The following is a 21,375-nucleotide window of genomic DNA, read 5'->3' as shown; positions in this document are numbered from 1 at the left end:
TAGATAGCTCTGACTGTCCTGGAACTCAGAGATCCGCCTGCCTCTGCCTTCCAAGTGCTGGGATTAAAGGCGTGCGCCACCACGCCCAGCCCTAGTTCGGTTTTTTTTTTTTTTTTTTTGAGACAGGGTTTCTGTATGTAGCCTTGGCTTATCCGGAATTCCGTATAGACCAGGTGGCCTACATAGCCACCCCTCTGTGCCTCCTATGTGCTGGGATTAAAGATGTGCATCATAGAGTGGGTTCCAGGACAGCTCAAGCTACACACACAGTAAGATCCTGACTCCAGAAGGAAAACAGCACAGGGTGGTGGTGGTGTGCACTGTTCATTTTAGCACAGAGGCAGCCGCAGGCCAGTCTCTAAGAGATTGGGGCAGAGTGAGTTCTGAGACATCCATGGCTACACAGTGAAGCCCTGCCTCAAAAAAACAAAAACAGGTGTTGTATGTCTGATCCTGTTTCTTGGATAATGGAACCTTGGGATTTTGAAAAGCACACATATACACACCATGAGTAGGTGACATACCGACAGGTTCCATTTCTGGGTACAGTTATCTCAGTTGACTGTTGATATCTTTTTTTCCACTTGTTTGAACCATTTTGAAACTTTGTTTTCCTAGAAAATGTGGACACAGACTTCCAAGCCAACCTGGCACAGATGGAAGAGAAGCCGGTGCCCGCTGCTCCTGTGCCCAGCCCAGTGGCTCCAGCCCCAGTGCCATCCAGGAGAAACCCCCCTGGCGGCAAGTCCAGCCTGGTCTTGGGTTAGCTTCTTGTGTTGGAACTCTGTCCTTCTGTTTGTTTGTTTTTCCATGCTTGTGAACTGCACAACGTGAGCCTGACTGTACATCTTTCGGATTTGTTTCATTAAAAGAGAAGCACTTTATGTACTGCTGTCTTTTTTTCCCCTGCTTTCTCTCTTCCTTTTTCTTCTGTCTGACTCCTGGGTCTGTGGGCCATGGCATGAGTGTTTTCTAGTAGTAGACTGGAGTAGTAGACTGTTTAAGAACAAATGATCCGGTTCCTGATGTGTAGAGACTCTTATGTACCAGGGTTTTTGATGCTGTCCTTGCCTTCATGTGATGGGACCGACAGCAGCCACAGGCACTGCCCTGCAGCCCCTGCTCCCAGCTCCAGAGTGGGCACCACTTGGCTCACCTTGCTGTTGCCCCACCATCGGTGCCCTTTGCTAAGTGCACCTTCCTGTGCCACGTGGAGCGATCAAAGCAGCTGTACCTCACATCCCACTGCCTGCAGAGCAGGCAAGCCGCCTTCCGTACCCTGAAGATGCCAGTGGCCACTGTGGCTGGCCGGCTGCTGGGCAGAGCCACCCAGCGCAGAGGATAGCTTCAGGTACACAAGCAAGCTCCCTGGAACTGCAAGGTGAAGCACACAAGGCTGTCCCAGAGTGGGGCTGTGGGGACCTGCTGACCGAAGAAGTGCCACGTGCATGATGCTGATGCCTGACCATGGAGAAAGTCTCACCCTTGACGCTTGTACTCCTTAGTCCTGGACTGTTGCTTAAAGTAAACAATACCCACCTTTTGAAGCACTGTGTTTTGTCTTTTTTTTTTTTTTTTTTGAGGGAGGGAGGGAGGGAGGGAGGGAGGGAGAGTGGGTGTCAGTCCATTGTGTAGCTGAAGCTGCCCTTGGACTCTACCTTCAAGTGCTGTGTTATAGATATGCACCACCATGCCCAGTTTATGTAGCGATGGAATCCACTGCGGGTTTCCGACAGTTCCTGGCATGCCAGTGGAGTTGCTGGAGAGATGGCTCAGTGGTTAAAAGTCCTGGGATTCTCATCTAGAGACCCTGAGTTCAAGTCCCAGCACTTCATCAGGTGCCTCACTTCTGCTTGCAATCCAGCAGGGGGTCCACGTGGGATCCTCCTCCCTCTTCTAGCACCCCCCTCCCACATACATAGCATACACTCATAAAGACACACATGTCTGGGTAAATAAGTTAAAATTGTTACCAAAAAAAAAAAAAAAAGTTGAGCAGTGTAATGAAAGTCCAAGGGGAAGTGGAATTTTCTTCAAAAATGCAGGTTAGGTTTTTTTTTTTTTTTTTTTCTTTTGAGACAGATTGTCACCCTGTAGCTCTTGACTTGCTTTGAGTTAATGTCAACATTGCACAGCTGTAGTACAGGGCTGTGCACCACCATAGCTGTCCAGGATGAGCTTTTCTACCTCTGATCTTTGTGTAGGATCAGACTAACATTTAACACTGTCTTGGCACCAGGGCAGATGTCGGAGGCCCTGACTTTGAACCCCTGCAGCTAGTCTTTTCTGTTCCCTTGTCACCTTCACTGTCATCCCATCCCATCATGTGTTCCCACCCTAATACCAAGGTAGGTTTCTACCTTGAGATCGATAATGGCTAGTGTTCAGTGATGGAGGCTGCAAAGGGAGAGTCCACATAACTACAACAGACTGCCCCCAAACAAGGGAGCTTTCTGGGGTGGATGGACAGGAAGGTTCAGATCACCTGTCATAGTGTCCACTTGTGTTCCGGACAGGCTGGGCTCCCTTGCTGGTTATTTGAGCCTAGTACTTACAGGCAACACCAGGCTTTGGAATTACTAGGAGGAGAGATTCAGGGCTGCAGAGATAGCTAGCAGTTATGACTACTGCAGGGCAGGAGCAAAAGAGTGCTAGATGGTCTTTAGAGGTCCTGAAATCAATTCCCAGCAACCATAAGGTTGCTCACAACCATCGTGTAATGGGATCTGATGTCCTCTTCTGGTGTGGCTGAAGAGGTGGACACATTCATATACATAAAATAAATCTTTTAAGAAAGCATGAACTAGGTTCTAAAACATTTTACATGTTTGATTGACAGCTGTAGCCTACAATCATTTCTGTGTACTGCAACAGGCTAGCTTCCTGAATGGGTGGGCCGTGGCTTTTAAAGGCCTGATTTTCCACTATGAATCTCAGGGAATAAACCTGTACCCATCCTTCTCCGCCTCTGAGCAAGGGTGGGGCTCCTGGGAAGGGAATTCCCTGGTGGGTATTCTAACTTGATAGTTGGCCTTAACTTTTATTATAGAGATAAGCACCTGGTGGCAGGTGTTTTGAGGGAGTGGAGGTTCAGCCAGACTCCATTATTGGAGCAGATTTTAGGGGACTGTCTGGAAACATTTGCAGGAGTGGGTTTAACACCCCAAGTTAGAAAAAAATCTGTAAAGTCAGACCTTTTTTTTTTTTTTTTTAAGATTTATTTATTTATTATATGTAAGTACACTGTAGCTGTCTTCAAACACTCCAGAAGAGGGCGTCAGATCTTCTTACGGATGGTTATGAGCCACCATGTGGTTGCTGGGATTTGAACTCAGGACCTTTGGAAGAGCAGTCGGATGCTCTTACCCACTGAGCCATCTCACCAGCCCAAGTCAGAGCTTCAAATCTTTTTTTTTTTTTTTTTTTTTTTTTTGGTTTTTCGAGACAGGGTTTCTCTGTGTAGCCCTGGCTGTCCTGGAACTCACTTTGTAGACCAGTCTCTGGCCTTGAATTCAGAAATCCGCCTGCCTCTGCCTCCCGAGTGCTGGGATTAAAGGCGTGTGCCACCACGCCTGGCTTCAAACCATTTTTTAAATGGGGTTGTTGGTATGCTTGCTTGGAGGATTGCTTCGTGCTAAAGAACATTTGTTGGGCCAGGCAGTGGTAGCACACATTTAATCCCAGCATTCAGGAAGCAAAGGCAGGTGGCTCTCTTGTAAGTTTGAGGCTAGCCTGGTCTACGCAGGGAGATCCAGGTCAGCCAGGGCTATGCAGAGAAACCCTGTCTCAAAACAAGAGCATTCTCTCTCTTACAGAAGACCCGGGGTTCAGTTCTCAGCACCCACTTAGCAGCTCACAGCTGGTTCTAACTAGGTCCACGGCCTTGAAGCTTGATGGCCTCTGAATGCTTCCATGTGGTGCACATGTATACGTGGAGGTAGAGGTGGAGGCAGGGGTATCTGGAATTAGTGGCAAGCCCAGGTAGGTAGTGAATTGGAGGCAAACTTGGATGCAAGAAAACCCTGTTGCAAAAATAGTAAGAGGGGGATGCATGTCCAGGAGATGTTGGGGGAAGTCTGGGTTAAATAGGGTAAAAATACATTATATACGTGTATGGGATTCTCAAAATAGTTACTGAAAGGGCAGGAGAGGAAAAACAGCAGATGAACTTTAACCCAGCTCATGTGAAAACTGGCTTGGCTTAGCGAAGTCAATCCCTAAGTAGGAATTTACCAGCATATGGAGGTGGGTGGTGGTTTGTTTTACCAATCTTGTTTGCTTTTGTTGTGTGTTTTAAAATTTTTTTATTTTTTGAAAGGTTCTATATTTTATTACTGGACAAGCACCCTAATTAAGACATCAACGGGGCTGGCGAGATGGCTCAGTGGTTAAGAGCGCCGACTGTTCTTCCAAAGGTCCTGAGTTCAAATCCCAGCAACCACATGGTGGCTCACAACCATCCATAATGAAATCCGATGCCCTCTTCTGGAGTGTCTAACTACAGCTACAGTGTACTTACATAGAATAAATAAATAAATCTTAAAAAAAAAAAAAAAAGAAGACATGAGCAAGTCTCCAGGTTTAAAATGTTGAACTCCGTCTGGTAGGACTGATGGATGACCACAACTCAGTATAGACCCTCAGTCTTGCCATTGAGTGAATCCTTACAGACCCAGNTTCGTTCTCCTCCAGTGTCTTCATCCGGATCCACCGAGGAATAGGACGATTTTGCTTTTGTTTCTTGGCCGGGAATCGCTTGATTCTGAAAGTCTTGTGAGAAGACAGGGCAAGAAGCCGAATTAAGCGTAGTGCGCACGATGGTGGGGGAAATGAGAAGAGTTATTTATTTATCTTACATATATGAGTACACTGTAGCTCTCTTTAGACACTCCCAAAGAAGGCAACAGATCCCATTACAGACGGTTGTGAGCCACCATGTGGTTGCTGGGATTTGAACTCAGAACTTCTGGAATAGCAGTCAGTGCTCTTAATTGCTGAGCCATCTCTCCAGCCCAAATTTGTTTATTTTAAGATAGGGTCTTCACTATGTAGCTCTGGCTGTCTTGGAACTCAAGAGGTCTGCCTGCCTCTGCCTCCCGAGTGTTAGGATTAAAAAATGTGTGCCACTACATTCCTTTGTTGTAAACTGCCTTTTCTTCAAGTGAGATGTCGGGCTCCATGTTGACAAACTTCTGCCATGGGTTAGAAGTCATGTCATATCAGGGTGTAGCAGCGCCCACCTTTAAACCCAGCACATGGAAGGCAGAAGCAGGCAAACTTCTGGGAGTTTGAAGCCAGCCTGGTTCAGAGTTTCAGGACTGTCAGGGCTATGTGAATCGGGGGGGGGGGGAGTCATTACTCACTTAAATCTGCATTTATAGGTTGGAAAATTGATGTGATGTTGCCTTTGACTCTGAAATCTACAAGAACAGGCTGTGTGTGTGTCTGTGTCTCTGTGTGTGAACGCTTAACCTAGAGGGACCTAGAAGCTTTCGATTCTATCGGAGACCTCGGGTCCTCAGGAAAAGGTAGTGGACTCAGATTGAAAACAGTGGTTCTGTTTCAAACCAAGTCTGGGTTATGAGTCCCACCTCTTGAGAGCCCAGCTCATGCCCACAGTTGTCTTTAAGGTGTCCTTCTCATTCGTTGAACTGGGAGACTCACGATCCTGTCAGCTTCCAGCCTTGGAGAAGCATGGGAGAGGCAAAGGATGCATTCAGCATGCGAAGCAGATTCCCCATTGCCAATAAAGTATTTCTGATCATGGAGGTCATGGGAGAGGGATTCTGATGCTGCACATGAGCGGCAGCCCCGTCAGGGACGCAATGCCATCCTGGGCACCTCATTGGCCACTCTATGCAAATGAACAGAGTCCGGCCCGCCCCTACCCCGGTCCCGGAAGCCTGTTTCCGGGTCTGGCATCTTCCGAGCTTGCTGCGGTGCTCTGCGGGGACCCCGGGCGTGGCAATGGCGGGGAAGCGGCCCGTGCGCGTGCTGGTGGACATGGACGGCGTGCTAGCTGACTTCGAGTCCGGCCTCCTGCAGGGTTTCCGCCGCCGCTTTCCTGGGGAACCGCACGTGCCTCTGGAACAGCGCCGGGGCTTCCTCGCCAACGAGCAGTACGGAGCCCTGAGACCGGACCTGGCGGTAGGAGACCCGATGGGGAGCCTCTCTAGTCTGAGTTCTCTTCTAGGCAGCCAAGCTGTGCGAATCCACAATTCACCCCGGAACCAGAAAGCTTGAAAGGGTGTACACACACACACACACACACACACACACACATGCACACGAACCGAAGGGTGTACACACACACACACACACACACACACACACACACACTCTCTCTCTCTCTCTCTCTCTCTCTCTCTCTCTCTCTCTCTCTCTCTCTCTCTCTCTCTCGAACCGAGGTCTCCTGCAGNCTCTCTCTCTCTCTCTCTCTCTCTCTCTCTCTCTCTCTCTCTCTCTCTCGAACCGAGGTCTCCTGCAGAATCTTTTTTTGTGTGTGTGTGTGTTCTCTCTGGGGCTCCCCCTACTGGAAAGCAGGAGCGGGACCAAGACCTCTTTCTTTCAGGAAAAAGTGGCCAGCGTGTATGAAGCTCCAGGCTTTTTTCTAAACTTGGAGCCCATCCCTGGGGCCTTGGACGCTTTGCGAGAGATGAACGACATGCAGGAGTAAGGAGGGTGAGGAGGGGGCGGCGGGAAGACGGCCAGTGCCCCAGGTCTAACTGCACCCCTTCTCCGCAGCACCGAGGTCTTCATCTGTACCACCCCACTGCTGAAGTACGACCACTGTGTGGGCGAGAAGGTGCCGGCGCCTACGCTGATTTGGCTTTCCAATCATGATTTTAAAATTAAGCTTCAGAAAATGGGGGCTGGGTGAAAGGGGTCCCCATGCCTGACTTACCTTGCATTCTGAGCCTAGCAAGTTCCATTGACCTCCCCCCACCCCTCCCGCCTATACAGTACCGCTGGGTGGAGCAGAACCTGGGGCCACAGTTTGTGGAGCGGATTATCCTGACTAGGGACAAGACAGTGGTCATGGGAGACCTGCTCATTGATGACAATGACAACATTCAAGGTGGGACCAGTTAACCTTGACAACCCCCAGGCATCTGGCCTGCTGGGATTGAGGAGTAAAAATGACCAGATTACAGAGCGCCTGCTGTCTTTACCGCCCAGGCCTAGAGGAGACCCCAAGCTGGGAGCACATCTTGTTCACCTGCTGCCACAATCAGCACCTGGCCCTGCCCCCCACCAGGAGACGGCTGCTTTCCTGGAGTGACAACTGGAGGGGGATCATAGAGAGCAAGCGAGCCAGCCTGTGAAGGACCCTGCCTGGACAGGTGACTTTCTTTAATCAGGGGGCCACCTGAACGGACTGCCTTCCAGCCCCTCCCATGCTGCCTACACCTGGAAAGGAGACTAGCACATGAACACAGTGGAGAAAATCAGGAGGTTTTTAATAAAAATAAAAACCAAACGCAAGGCCTTGGTTTTTTGATGCCCCTTTTCCTGGGATAGGAGAGGGCTAGTGTCTGGGGGGAGACAGCCCCCCTCCAGCCCTTGTAGATCTCCTTCCTCAGCTTTCGTTGCCCATCTGAGGGGGACAATGCTGAGTGATCAGGGCCGCCATTTTTCCTAAACTCCAACTTCCTGTCAGGACTACTCTTCACCTATCCCCTAATTCCATGTTTTCTCACCGGCAGAGGAGGGCGGGGTCACCAGTTGCAGGAGCTTGCTGTCTCTTAGACTCTGTTGGGACCTTTGGTCAGGAACTTACTAGGTAGGCTGGACCAGACTCATCGCTATCCTGCTCCTGTCTCTCAAGGGGTCAGATTAGAGGTTGAGCCGCCACGGTCCTCTGACATTCAGTTTCTAGGTGTCTTTATGGAAGGTCTGCAGCCAAGTCCTGAGGGGTTGACAGCGCCTACTGGAGGCTCGCGGCTCCTGAGGGGTTGACAGCGCCTACGGGAGGCTCGCGGCTCCTGAGGGGTTGACAGCGCCTACGGGAGGCTCGTGGCTCCTGAGGGGTTGACAGCGCCTACTGGAGGCTCGCGGCTCCTGAGAGGATGGCGGGAAGCAGACTGGGATAGCCATGAAGGGTTCCTGTTCAGGGCTCCCACCCAAGTGTCAGAAGATCTGACCCATAGGCAAAGGGGGCCAGAGCAACTCTTTTGAGGAGACAGGGACGCCACACTTGGCAGCTGGCACATGAGAGGTCCACAGCCTGGTAAAATAGAGCAGAAGTCACTGTCTTGCTGGGTAACCCCAGGATCCTATGTAGGGCCGCTCCAGAGAGACAGGGCTTCCCGGGTGCCCTCGGCTCTCCTTCATTCTGCTCTCACACATGCAGGGCCTTGTTCTTCATGGCCGGTGGCCATTGAGTTAGCACTCATTACACTGTGATACCCAAGGGAAGAAACTTCACCTCCCCGTTCCTCATGGGGCAGGGCGCCTGGCAGAGAGCAGGGTTGTGTAGACAGTGGTTTCCTTTCTGCAGCTCTCCAAGTCCACGCTACCATGCCCAGATGCTCAGCCTCAACGCTGGAGGAGTCAACCCACAGCATTTCCCCAGACAATAAGGCTGATTGATCTCTAGCCATCAAAATTACTCTGGACACTCATGGTACTGGCCACTCTCCCAGGGGCACAGCTTCTTACACAAGGGCATTAGCTGGGTACTGGGGGCAGCAGAGGTGGTGGTCTGTCTGTAACTTACTGAGTGCCAGTCCATGAAAGCCATACCAGCTTTGGTTTTCTCCTCTAAGTATCTCAAGTCTGGCTTTGTCCCTCCTCCTGTTTTCCCTAGATGCAAATGCCTGTCATGCTAAGACTGCAGCTTGCATGCAGCTGAACGAGCACCACTTGCGAAGGACGGGCTCAGGGTGGGCTCAGGGTGCTATTAGCCTTCTGCTTCCTATACCTGTGCCAGGACTAGTCTCGGGCAGAAAGTGGCAGGATCTTTAAGTGTCCTTGGATTGGGGATGCTGTGGGGCAGTCTTTGGCAGTGGGATCCCCAGGGCAGAATGGGCCTGCTGGCTGTGGGCCTCAGCCACCTGGCTCGGGGAGCAGAAGTCCTCTAGGAATATCTGGGCCAGGTTCCGGAGCCGTGTGCTGGCTGAGAGAGAAAAGCGCAGCATGCACTGGACCACGGGCAGGGAGGTCAACTCAGGATGGGAGCGGGAGCCTGGTGAGCTCAGGTACATGAGTGTGGTGACAGCGGACAGCACAGTCTCCTCGTTAGGACTGGACAGGCAGCCGATGATGAGCGGGAGGCCCCCTGCCTGCAGGATGTACTCCTTGTTGGCCTTGTCCGGGCACAGGTTACAGAGTCCTCCTGGAGAAAGGCAAAGATGGATGAGCCGGGTGCCTGGGTCCTGGCTTCCTCTCGTCTTCCCTCCCAGCTTCTCTCTGGCTAGTGAGTCTTGAGGACGGGCCTGGGGAGAAGTCTGCCCATGGACAGGGACTGCAAGGTCAACAAGCCCCAGTCCTCTGCCAAGGCTTCAGGAGTCCACCCTGGGAGTCGTCCTGACTTCTGTCCCTAGCATCCGCCCTCCCTCAAGAGGATAGTGAGAAAGAAAAAGAAACCAGAAACCTTATGACATGCTAAATCTAAGTAGCAAACCCATTCAGTAAGTAAATTACAGCAAGCTTATTGGATGAAAAATATCATATAGAACTTAAAAATAACGTCTCCAGCCGGGTGTGGTGGCACACGCCTTTAATCCTAGCACTTGGGAGGCAGAGGCAGGCAGATTTCTGAGTTCAAGGCCAGCCTGGTCTACAAAGTGAGTTCCAGGACAGCCAGGGCTATACAGAGAAACCCTGACTCGAAAAACAAACAAATAAATAAGCCAGACATAATTGTGTGGGTCTGTAACCTTTTCACTGTGGGGGTAGAGACAGGAATATGTGTGTATGTGTTTGGTGAGCACCAGATTCAATGTCTTCAAAACCCACAGTGCAGAGCCACAGAAGATAAGCCTCAGCATTCACCCCTGGCTCCCATACTCAAGAACACACACATAGAAAGAACTTTTTTGTGTGGGTGTATGTGACAGTGTCTCACAGTATAGCTCTAGCTGGTCTGGAACTTGCTATGCAGACCAGGCTGGCCTTGAGCTCATAGAGATTCATCTGCCTCTGCCTCCCAAATGCTTGTGCCACCATGCCGCCCTACAACCGGATTTAGTGGAGGCAGAAGGAGAGAAAATACTGGGAAAAAGGACTGAAACTGGAGGAGGGCAATTCGGAGGCAAGACGGACATGAAGTGCAATGAAAGTCCAAGGGCTCTAGGCGAGAAACCCTAGCAAAGTCTCCTGGACACAGACACTGGACTTCCGTATCCAGGCAAGGCCTCAAGGATAGGGACTGGGACACCAACTCAGCCACCACATCTTCAGCCTTCAGTTTGTCCTGCCTGCAGCCTGTTCTGGGACAGGAGCCTAGCAGAATCACTATCAAAGAGACCAAGGAGACTTCCTGCAGCGTCCCCCAGAGGCACACAGAGGTCAGGGAGCCTGCAGGCTCTGACCTAGGTCCTCTGCAGATGCTACAGATGTTGGTCTTCCTGTGGGGATCCTAGCAGTGGAAGCAGGGCTTGCCCCTGACTCTGGCCTACCGTGGGACCCTTTTCCCCCTAGGGCTGCCTTGCCCAGCCTTGCTGTGATGGTGTGTGCCTGCTTCTACTGCAGCTTGTTATGCAGTGTTTGGTAGATGTCCCTAGGAGGCCTGCTCTTTTCTGAGAGGAGGCACAGAATGGGTGGATCTGGGAAAGAGGGAAGGTGGGAGGGAGAGACTCAGGAGCAGGAAGGGAGAGATGGGAGAAGGGAGGGAGGGAAAACTGCCTTAGGGATGAGAATATTTAAAAGAATTTTTTTAAGATTTAAAATGTACTTTTAAAAGCTAGCTTTAGGATAGATCTTGCATGATATCACTTAAATAAAGACCAAGACCATGTGAAAGCAATCCACAGGGACAAAGGTAAGAGCTGTGCCTGTCTGGGGCGTGTGGGGGACACAAGACACACCCTGACCGACCAAGGAGCTGCTGGTACGCGGGCGAGCGCACCTTAATGGACTCAAGGATTAATTAAACTGCCGCTGGTATCCATTCAACAGACTCCATTTACAAGATAGTTACACACCAGGAAGGGTGGACCGGCTGTGGCTGCATTGGATGCTTGCTCAGGCTCCTGGGCTCTATCCTAGTACCACCAAAAAGAAAGAAGGGAGGAGAGCAAGCCCTGACTAGCTCAAGAATTTGCTTTGGACGGACAGAGATGGGGGAAGGGGTGGAAGAGCTAGAGGCAAGAGGCAAAGGCAGGGCTCTGTTGGATACCAGTAACCATAGAAACCCCTGAAAGATGGAACCTGAGATGAGAGAACTGGACTTGGAGAAACAGGCCACATGGAGTTACAAAGTAGGAGCTGGTGCTGGGAAGTGCTCAAAGGGATTTCCTGGGGGTTAAAACAGTGGGCAGGCGGTGGGAGTGCATGGCTTTCATCCCAGCACTTAGGAGACTGATAGATGCAGGCAGATCCCTGAGTTCAAGGCCAGCCTGGGCTACACAGAGAGACAAGAAAATGAAAACAAAGATAAGGTGTCAATGAGATTGCAGGCAAAGGTACCGGAGCCTGGTAACCAAAGGCCAACCCCAGGAGCCCACATGAGGGTGGGAGAACACTGACTCCATACAGTTGTCCTGTGACCCCCACATACACGCAATGGCATGTATACACGCCCTTTCCACATTACATGCACAGTCATAATAAAGTATGTTTTTATAAAAAATAAACAAAAAGCCCCATCTGTTCTTGGGGTTTTACTTCAGCACCCTGAAAATGCTTATCACCAGCTGTAAGAGGAAAATATACATGCTATGTACTTTTATTCAGGTATAGGTGCATGTATGCACATGACAAGGCCTTCCTGTGTAGCCCTGGAGGGCCTGGAATTCCCCCATGTAGACTAGGCTGGTCTTGAACTTCTGGAGATCCGCTAGCCTGTCTCCCAATGTTGGGATTACATCCTGTACCACCATGCTGGGATCACTCTCTTGAATTCTGTAAATCCTGTACCATACTGGTCAGCTGTGTGTCACATAATTAAAACACAAATAACTGGTAGGCCTAAAATAAACCTGCTTTATCTCAAACTACAAGAGACACTCTGTCTAGGGCTCCAAGTAGCTGGGCCTGTGCACACATGACATTATACTTTACTGGAAAAGAAAATGACAGGAGTGGAGAGGTGCCTCAGGTTAAGAGCACTGGCTGATCTTTAAGGGGACCCGGGTTCAATTCAGCAACAACACGGCAGCTCACAACTGTCTATAGTACCAGTTCCAGGGGATCCAACACCCTCACAGAGACATACATGAAGGCCAAACACCAATGCTCATATAAATAAATAAATAAACGAATAAATAAATAAATGGATAAATGAATGAATGAATGAATGAGAAAAACAATTCTTTCAAACGTCAAAGACATTATTAATTACAAGAGAAATACACTGTTGCTTTCCAAAGAGGCTGTAGAGGATTTAGCCATTGAGACCTGCTGTCCCCTGGTGGCAGTGATATGTACTGCAAGATCTAGGAAGCCAATTTAACCAGACTTCTCAGAGGAATGAATCCCACTTCAGCAACAAATCTATCTGCCAAGTGCCCTGTGGCACCCTAAGGATCAGTATTCAGAGAAGCAAAATCCTCCTGTGGTCTCTCTGCATCTCCATGTTGGCCTGGGATGGACAGGTATACAGGATGTTTTTAACTGGAGCTTCCGCTCCGTTCTATCATTCACTCTTGAGTGTTACCCTGGCTTTAGTTAGAGCTGGTGTCTCAGTCCATCCACTTCTCAGCCAAAGCCGCAATCACAGGCAGCTTTCTCGTGACTAAGACCACTGCCCAGTGGCTGCTAGTTTCTCTGTGATTAAATGTGACCCTGAGCTTTGGGCACCACCAGGTGCAGCAGGCAAACTCCTAACTGCAGAGATGGGCACAGCCAGACTTGCTTCTCAGGGAGAGCACCACCTTAAGTGCAGCAGAACAGGTGCTTGGCAGTGCTCCCCGCTTAGTGCCAGAGGCAGTCCAAGGTCGGGAAATGACAACGGCCATCGAATCTTCATCCAGCTCCCACTGGGACTCTCCTTTTAAGTCGCATATGACAAATACAAGAGCAATCAGATCAACACAGCGCCCCAGAGACTCAAGGATGAGAGCTGGAGCCAAACTTGCACTTGAAACCTGAGACTTAGACTGCGTGAAGATGGAATGACAGGAAAAAAAAAAAAGTGTTGAAACCAACAGATCCTGGGGGCAAGACACAGTCATCTCTCAGGGAAACTGCCCAGAGCAGACCCAGTCTCCCACGACGCCTCCAAGCTGGCAGAAGGGCATCTCAGGTGCCCTGTGCTGGCAACACTGCCTTCTGGGACGGAGGAGCCAGCAGGACAGGTGCTGCTTGGAACCTGGAGGGACATCTCTGTGACTGGGCAGTTCTCTCCAGTCAGCAGCCTACTGCAGAGGAGCTCTATGGCTCGCTCCCCGGCAGAAGCATGGCTACTGTCACATTCAGAGGGCAACAAAAGTGGGGCAGACCTGGCTTTTTAAGACAGGATTCCCCTCTACAGGCTTGGCTGTCCTGGAACTCAGTCTGTAGACCAGTTGGCCTTGAACTCCACAAAAATCCAACTGTTTCTGTTTCCCAAGTGCTATGATTAAAGGTATGTACCACAGAACAACCTGGCTTATTTTATTTATTTATTTACTTATTTATTTATTGTATACGAATATGCTGTAGCTGTCTTCAGACACACCAGAAGAGGGCACTGGATCCCATTACCGACGGTTGTGAGCCACCACATGGTTGCTGGGAATTAAACTTAAGACCTCTGGAAGAACAGTCAGTGCTCTTAACTGGTGAGCCTTCTCTCCAACACCCTACTTTTTATTTTTTTAAAACAAAGTACTCATTATGTTCCTAGCTAGCCTGGAACTTACAGAGATCCTCTGGCTCTGCACCCTGAGTGCTGGGACCAAAGGGGTGCACTTGCAGAGGGTTCTAAGAAGGGGTCCTGTAAACTGAGGCTCGCCTCAGACTCATTACATACCTGAGTCTGACCTTGAACTCCTGACCCTACTTCCTCCTAGTCTGGGACCGGTTTTAGATGCTTTAGACTATCTAGTACAGCACGCCTCTAGAAGAACAGGGACCTAGGCTTGAGGCAGCAAGATCTAGACAACTGGGCTCCCTTAGCCCGGGTATAGAGGGCCCACAGGGATGTTCTGGATTCCACCCAGAGCCTACCAATCTCCTTCCGTCTGAGGCTCCACCCCTCAGCCTACAGCTGCTGCCCTTTCTGGGACCTGATGGCTACAGTGAACTCCCTCAGCATTGCGCTCAGTAGAGCATCTGCTTGTGGAGGGTGAGGACAGCTGGACTTTTTTTTCTTTTCTTTTTTTGGATTTTCGAGACAGAGTTTCTCTGTGTAGCCCTGGCTGTCCTGGAACTCACTTTGTAGACCAGGCTGGCCTCGAACTCAGAAATCTGCCTGCCTCTGCTGGGATTAAAGGTGTGCACCACCACGCCTGGCTATTTTTTTTTTGTTTTGTTTTGTTTTAAGACAGTGTTTCTCCATGTAGTCCCAGCTTGCCTTGAACTCATGGAGATTCACCTGTCTCTATCTCCCTAGTGCCAGGATTAAAGACTTGGGCCCCAGCCATAGCTGGAATTTCCATGTGTCTTAGAGTTCCTGCATTGAGAAAAGATGGGAGGCTCTGTATTCCAATCCTGTATTCCAGGAACATCAAGAAGACTGGGGTGTCTCTAAAAAAAATCTAAATCACACTGTGATGTATTCAGAGATAAGAAGTGTCACTGAGCTGTTAAGCTATTCAACTGAGTCTCTAGGTTACAGGCAATGGAGGAGACAGAAGGACGAGCTAAACCACTGCTGCATACCCTGTAGCTCACCACACACGAGGCTATGACACGGGTGGAGGGTTGGGTGTGCTATGCACAGCCTACACATACACCTACCATTGTTACCTTGTATCTCTGTGAATGAGGGTTCTCAGCACTGACCTTGTCACAGCAAAGCCATCAGAACCCTGAAAACCACTGAGGATGGTCTTTCTATGTCCCACAGTATCAGCATTCAGCCAGGTCTGAGTGTATGAAAAATGAACCATCCATCTTCTTAGCATGCAAACACTGTCAATAATAAATAGTAAAATTATACCTGTACCAGATCCCTGCCCACTCGAGCAGGGTCTCATGTAACTCAGGCTGGCCTCAAAGTTGTTAATTAACTGAAAATCACCCAAGATTCTTGGTTCTCCAGCCTCCACCTTATTCTCTCTCTCTCTCTCTCTCTCTCTCTCTCTCTCTCTGTGTGTGTGTGTTTGTGTGTGTGTGTGTGTGTGAGTGTGTATGCATACATGTAAAATTTTCTCAGGCAGCTAAGTAGTGGTGGCATAGGCCTTTAATCCCAGTACTTCGGATAGAAGCAGATGGATCTGTAAGAAGCTTGGTCTACATTGAGAATCCCAGGACAGCCAGGGCTACATAGAGAAACCCTGTCTTGTACACTGTCCCACAATTTTTATTCTCATGCAAAAAGGGCTCCTGAGTGGGAAAAGTCTGAGAAGCCCTGAGCTAAATGATACCTCTGAGAGGAAGGAGACATACCGGGAAGAGAGACATCCTACAGATGAGGTGCAGGCCATGCAACCATCAGTGAGATGGACGGATGGGGCATCTGTGAAGGTACTGTAATCAATACCCTCCAAACAGCACAGCCCGAGGTCATGGTCTTTTACTTTTTTTTTTAGTTTTTCGAGACAGGGTTTCTCTGTGTAGCCCTGGCTGTCCTGGAACTCACTCTGCAGACCAGGCTGGCCTCGAACTCAGAAATCTGCCTGCCTCTGCCTACCAAGTACTGGGATTAAAGGTGTGTGCCACCACTTCCCAGCACAGGTCACATTCTTTTTCCCTCCTGAGTGCTGGGACTGAAGACACATGGCAACACCCAGGGCCCAGAGTTGTCACTTTCATCAGTACAACTGTGACTGTTATTAAGCGACACGCCCACTGTGCTCCCTGACTAGTGATGCTCCCTCAGGAGGGGACAGGGAGAGCCATTAGATCTCTCTGAATTCCTAGGATCCCTCCTGCATCTCAGTTGTTGTATGCAACTGTGTGCTAACTGCTTGTGACCACGGAGGTGCTACAGTCTGTAGTGGAGGAAAGTTACTGAGAGGGTAGGGGTTCCATATATGCAGCTAGAGGAAAATCATCCTTTGTGCCGAGCAAGGCTTTTAGTAGTATAGCTGCTATCGGGTCACCCATGTTCTTTAAGCAGGCCCAATAAAATCAGTGGTTACACGAGATACACTTTGGTGGGATCTAAGTTTGGTTGCTGCTGGCGCCCTACAGGGAAGGCAGATGTTTGCTTACAACTCCCTGGCACAGACTCTCCCAAACATAAGGATTCCAGGAGGTTTAAGGTGCTGGAGAGAAGGCTCACTGGGGAAGGACCCTTGCTGCCAAGTCGGGTAACCTGAGCTTCATTCCCCGATCCCCCATGGTGGAAGGAGAGAGCTCACCCCTGCATGTTGTCCCTGGACCTCCATGTTCCTATCACGACATACACATAAACACAGACACATACTAAATAAATGTAAAAAAATTTTTTTAAAGGAGATTTAAGATAATTTATGTAATAATCTCTGTTCCAAGAGTATCCTAAGGAAGGGGGGGGGCAGCTTCGTAACGGAGACGTCTGATAAACAACTGCTCACCAGGTCATGAAGGTAAATCGAGAGAGCTACGTCACACTGGCACTAAATGATCCTAACAGGATTTCTAAGCTAGCCAGAGCTACAATGAGACCCTGTGTCAGAAACAACAACAAGAACACCCAAATAAGGCCTGATGAAAAAGTCATGGATGTCATGTGGGGTCTTGGGCCAGAAAGAAGTGTATCAGGGAAAAAAAAAAAAAGGTCATATGAATCATATGAATAAAGACTGGCTAATGATGATGTATCAATACCAGCTCTAACTCTAGCAGATGAACCAGACAGTGCAAGGAGTTAAGAACTGGAAAAAGTGGGTGTGAATATGTGGGAACTCTTTATCTTTGGAATTTTTTCGTTTTCTTTCTTCTTTGTTGAGAAAGAGTCTTGAGTGGCTCAGAATTGGACTCGCTATGTGGCTGAAGTGGCTCTTGAGCTCTTTGTCTGCCTGTCCCTACCCCTACCTCTGCGTGCTGGGAGGGACAGGCAGACAAAGGTGCACAGGCCACCACACACTCTGTTGAGTTATCCTCCCAGTCTCTTCAAGTTTTCTCAACTTGCTATAAAATAAAAAGTTTATTTTGAACATAAAGAGGTCGCTGTACCAAACAACAACAACAACAACAACAACAACAACAACAAAAAAAAAGCCGGGCGTAGTGGCACATGCCTTTAATCCCAGCACTTGGGAGGCAGAGGCAGGTGGATTTCTGAGTTTGAGGTCAGCCTGGCCTACAAAGTGAGTTCCAGGACAGCCAGAATTACACAGAGAAACCCTGTCTCGACAAACCAAAGAACAACAACAAAGAGGTCGCTGTAAGGAACAAAGTCAGATGAAATATGCAGGTCCTGCACTGGACCCTAGTTACAAACCAACCATCAAAAAAATGTCCTTTTGTGGGCTGGTGAGATGGCTCAGTGGGTAAGAACACCCGACTTCTCTTCCGAAGGACCAGAGTTCAAATCCCAGCAACCACATGGTGGCTCACAACCATCTGTAACAAGATCTGATGCCCTCTTCTGGAGTGTCTGAAGACAGCTACAGTGTACTTACATATAGTAAATAAATAAATCTTTAAAAAAAAAAATGTCCTTTTGGGCCTGCAGGTTGCCTCAATGGGTAAAGGACCTGCCACCAAGCTTCATGGCCTGACCTCCATCCTCAGAGCCACATGGCAGAGGAACTTACTCTACAAATCATTCTTTGAAAGCCAGGCATGGTGGAGCAACCTTTAATCCCAGCACCCATGGGGCAGACAAGTTTCAGACCAGCCAGGGCTATACAGTGAGACCTCAAATGCCCTGTCCTTCCTCATTAATAAAAAAGAATCTTCTTTAGCGTCTCATTAGGAAATTTTGCATAACTAAATACTAAACAATATTGGAATTATCTCCTTCCAATGCTGAGGACTGACCCACAGAGCCTTAGGCATGCGGTATATGCACCATAATACAGGTCCTCCATCACTGAGCCCTGAAGTTTTTTGTTTTTGTTTTTTTTCGAGACAGGGTTTCTCTGTATAGCCCTGGCTGTCCTGGAACTCACTCTGTAGACCAGGCTGGCCTTGAACTCAAAAAATCTGCCTGCCTCTGCCTCCCAAGTGCTAGGATTAAAGGCGTGTGCCACCATGCCCGGCCTGAAGTTATTTTTACTGACGGTTTCATTCTCAGTGCAACTAGGGTTCCTTTCGTACTACATTGGGAAAGGTTATTTTTAAAAGGTATGTGTTGAAAGAACTTGTTTGCTCTTAAATTCTAAACTTCTTCCCACGACCTAGATCCAGGCTCCTGTGCCAACCCCTCCAATTTCTTTTTCTTTTTTTTTTTGGTTTTTCGAGACAGGGTTTCTCTGTATAGCCCTCGCTGTCCTGGAACTCACTTTGTAGACCAGGCTAGCCTCGAACTCAGAAATCCACCTGCCTCTGCCTCCCAAGTGCTAGGATTAAAGGAGTGCGCCACCACGCCTGGCAAGCTTTTGTTGTTTTTTTTTTTTTGTTTTGTTTTTTTGTTTTTTTGTTTTTCGAGACAGGGTTTCTCTATGTAGCCTTGGCTGTCCTGGAACTCACTTTGTAGACCAGGCTGGCCCCAAACTCAGAAATCTACCTGCCTCTGCCTCCCGAGTGCTGGGATTAAAGGCGCGTGCCACTACGCCCAGCCCCCCTCCAATTTCTAATTTCTCTTCCGTCTCTTTACTTAAGATATTTCTACCACATGAGCCTCCCTCTCCCACATGAGCCTCCCTCTACCACATCAGCCTCCCTCTACCACATCAGCCTCCCTCTAACAGCTTCCTGCTCAGGTGCCTTGTCTGCATCACATATCCAAGATGGCTGAAATGTTAGCAGCATAAGTATCGCGGCCTCCCAGGGCTCCATCTGAGTTTGCTGTTTATCTCTCTCTACTTTGCTTGTTTATTCGCCACCTAGCTCCCCTTCCAGAATACAATTCCCAACCTGTTCTCCATCTCCTCAGAACCCAGGCCAGTACCTTCCTTATAGATGTACCCAATAATAACTATCTATCATGGGGCAGAGGAGATGGCTCAGTGGGTAAAAGAGCTTGCCACACAATTCTGATGTCCTGAGTTCAATGCCAGGAATCTACATAAGAAAAACAGATGCAGCGTGGAGCATCTGGAACCCCAGCACTCTCGCCCCATCAGCTGGAGGCTCACGGCCCACGGCCCAGCTATGGAGTATACTGCCCTACTCTGAAGGCACCAGAGATCCTGCCTTAGCAACTGGAAGAGGACAACATAACAATGACTACCTTAGTTTTTAGAGACGACATCTTACTACATAGCCCTAGATGGCCCAGAACTCAATACTCACTCTAGGCTGGCCTGGAACTCGGAAAGATCCACCTACCTCTGTCTTCCGAGTGCTGGGGATGAAAAACTTGTACCACTGTACTCTGGAAGAACTCTTGAAAATTTTCATGCATACAGCCTGGTGCACATGCATACCCACACCCACTCACACACACGCGCAAACACACACCTACACAGCAAATTTAAGGGAGTCTATCTCGAATAATTCAAACGGCCTTACAAAATCCCAACTGCAGGAGTTCTACAAAGTGAGTTCCAGGATAGCCAGGGCTATACAGAGAAACCTTGTCTCAAAAAAACCAAAACCAAACCAAACCAACCAACCAAACAAAAACAAACTTCTTTCAAAGAGGTTTCACGCCATTTCCTGGCTTATTATCTCTTTTTTAAGAGGAAGAAAGACACGACTTGTTTGGAATGAGCTGTGACCTGGATAATGTGTGAGGAGGAGATGGTGGTACACACACACACACACACACACACACACACACACACACACACACACACACACACACACGGCAGGTCTGCCCTGGAAGATGAGATTCCCATCCCATCCTCCTGCTTCAGCCTCCCATAGTGCTGGTTTTACAGGCGAGTGGCATGCCTGACTCTCAAGTCGCTCTAGTCCATAACTGGGAGGAAGGGGCGCGGGTTGGGGGGGGGGGCAGCCTCACTCTTACCAATAGCAAACTTGATTAGGGTTTCATTCTCTTCCGACAGAGAATCAAGGAATAAGTCCAAGACTTGTAGTTGCCGTAGGTACTGGTAGTTCCCCGGGTCATAAGCGAAGTTAGCGAGGTTGGCGAGGACTTGCTCCTTGGCATCTGCAATGGGAAGCAGCCCTGGGGTCGGACCTGGGCGGCGGCTGCCGTCAGAGCCCTGCTGGGTCCCTCGTGCCCACCCTACACCTCTCACCTTGGCTCTCGGTTTCCTGGAACTCTGTGACCAGCGCCTGCAGGTAGCCTAGCCGCCCGACGTGGGGGTCTATCTTGGGTTTCTGTGCCATGGCTGGGGCGGCGGAGTTGGGAGCTCGGGTAGAGGCCACAAGGCCTGGATCCTGACCTGTCCCGGCGGCGACAGAGCGGCAGCAAACCCAGTCTTGTCCTGAGATCCGCGTCTGCAGTGAGTGGCAGCTGGGGATGAGCTGTGGGGATGGCCAGGGGTCTCAGGATCCTGTCTGAGCCGGGTTTGAAAACCAAAATTCAACCCGGGCGAGACGCCGTGGCTTTTCGGAACCGAAGGCAGGCACGCCCCTCACGCTGCTCCCCGACAAGGCTTTCGGGTTTAGGGCGGAAGTCTCTCTAGCCCCGCCCCTGGAAACGGAGTGGGCGGGACCAGGCCGGGATTGGGCGTGGTTACTGGGCGCCTCCTGGGCTTCCCGCCCGATTTCTAGAGCTGGAGGCTTTAACCATCAGTTGCGCCGCTGCCGGCGCGGGGATGCCTCGAAGGAGAGAGGAAGGGAGAGGGGAGGGAAAGAGGAGAAAAGGAGAGAGAGAAGAACGGTGGATGCAGTGACAGCCGGTCATCTAGACATGGTGGTAGTTTAATCCCAGAACACAGAGTTTAAGAACAGCCAAGTCTACAAGGCAAGCCAGAGAGCTACATGGCAAGACCCTGTTAACAAAACAGAACACCCGGGGCTGGTGAGTGGGTAAGAACACCCAACTGCTCTTCCGAAGGCCTGGAGTTCAAATCCCAGCAACCACATGGTGGCTCATAACCATCCGTAACAAGACCTGAC

The 21,375-nt window shown here is 49.7% G+C and overlaps 3 protein-coding genes across 4 annotated transcripts in view; 2 read left to right on the top strand and 1 right to left on the bottom strand.

Moving 5' to 3' along the window:
* Nucleotides 1-1,551, top strand: part of Jpt1 (Jupiter microtubule associated homolog 1) — a 16,567-nt gene extending 15,016 nt beyond the window's left edge. Inside the window, exon 5 of the mRNA XM_021212845.2 lies at nucleotides 619-1,551. Within this exon, the coding sequence (XP_021068504.1) occupies nucleotides 619-767 (149 nt within the window). The 3' untranslated portion in view covers nucleotides 768-1,551. The remainder of the gene's footprint in view (nucleotides 1-618) is intronic.
* A 4,355-nt stretch (nucleotides 1,552-5,906) lies between these two features.
* Nucleotides 5,907-7,480, top strand: Nt5c (5', 3'-nucleotidase, cytosolic). The gene is made up of 5 exons (XM_021213277.1): nucleotides 5,907-6,147; nucleotides 6,572-6,672; nucleotides 6,745-6,805; nucleotides 6,964-7,078; nucleotides 7,180-7,480. Exons 1-5 carry the CDS (start codon nucleotides 5,968-5,970, stop codon nucleotides 7,323-7,325), a joined length of 603 nt encoding a protein of 200 aa, XP_021068936.1. The 5' UTR covers nucleotides 5,907-5,967; the 3' UTR covers nucleotides 7,326-7,480.
* On the bottom strand, nucleotides 7,448-20,882 carry Armc7 (armadillo repeat containing 7). Of its 2 annotated transcripts, none has more exons than XM_029546698.1 (3): nucleotides 20,550-20,882; nucleotides 20,315-20,458; nucleotides 7,448-9,337 (listed from the first exon to the last, which is right to left on the bottom strand). In XM_029546698.1, the coding sequence occupies exons 1-3, from the start codon at nucleotides 20,638-20,640 to the stop codon at nucleotides 8,964-8,966; spliced, it is 609 nt and encodes a 202-aa protein (XP_029402558.1). In that variant the 5' UTR covers nucleotides 20,641-20,882; the 3' UTR covers nucleotides 7,448-8,963. The 2 variants fall into 2 exon arrangements, with proteins under 2 accessions (XP_029402558.1, XP_021069504.1); XM_021213845.2 differs by having other exon boundaries at nucleotides 9,197-9,337; nucleotides 20,379-20,458.
* Nucleotides 20,883-21,375: the final 493 nt, after the last annotated feature.

This window comes from Mus pahari, chromosome 14 (genome assembly GCF_900095145.1).
Source record: "Mus pahari chromosome 14, PAHARI_EIJ_v1.1, whole genome shotgun sequence".
Lineage (NCBI taxonomy): Eukaryota > Metazoa > Chordata > Mammalia > Rodentia > Muridae > Mus > Mus pahari.
This window is presented reverse-complemented; position numbering and strand designations above follow the sequence as displayed.

Excerpts from the sequence above, each read along its gene's own strand:
- Nt5c (XM_021213277.1), top strand. The coding sequence starts at position 5,968 with ATGGCGGGGAAGCGGCCCGTGCGCGTGCTGGTGGACATGGACGGCGTG. Across the intron at positions 6,673-6,744 it reads GAGATGAACGACATGCAGGA|CACCGAGGTCTTCATCTGTA; the intron begins GTAAGGAGGGTG and ends CCTTCTCCGCAG. Across the intron at positions 7,079-7,179 it reads TGACAATGACAACATTCAAG|GCCTAGAGGAGACCCCAAGC; the intron begins GTGGGACCAGTT and ends TTTACCGCCCAG.
- Armc7 (XM_029546698.1), bottom strand. The coding sequence starts at position 20,640 with ATGGCACAGAAACCCAAGATAGACCCCCACGTCGGGCGGCTAGGCTAC. Across the intron at positions 20,459-20,549 it reads CCAGGAAACCGAGAGCCAAG|ATGCCAAGGAGCAAGTCCTC; the intron begins GTGAGAGGTGTA and ends TTCCCATTGCAG. Across the intron at positions 9,338-20,314 it reads CCTAATCAAGTTTGCTATTG|GAGGACTCTGTAACCTGTGC; the intron begins GTAAGAGTGAGG and ends GCCTTTCTCCAG.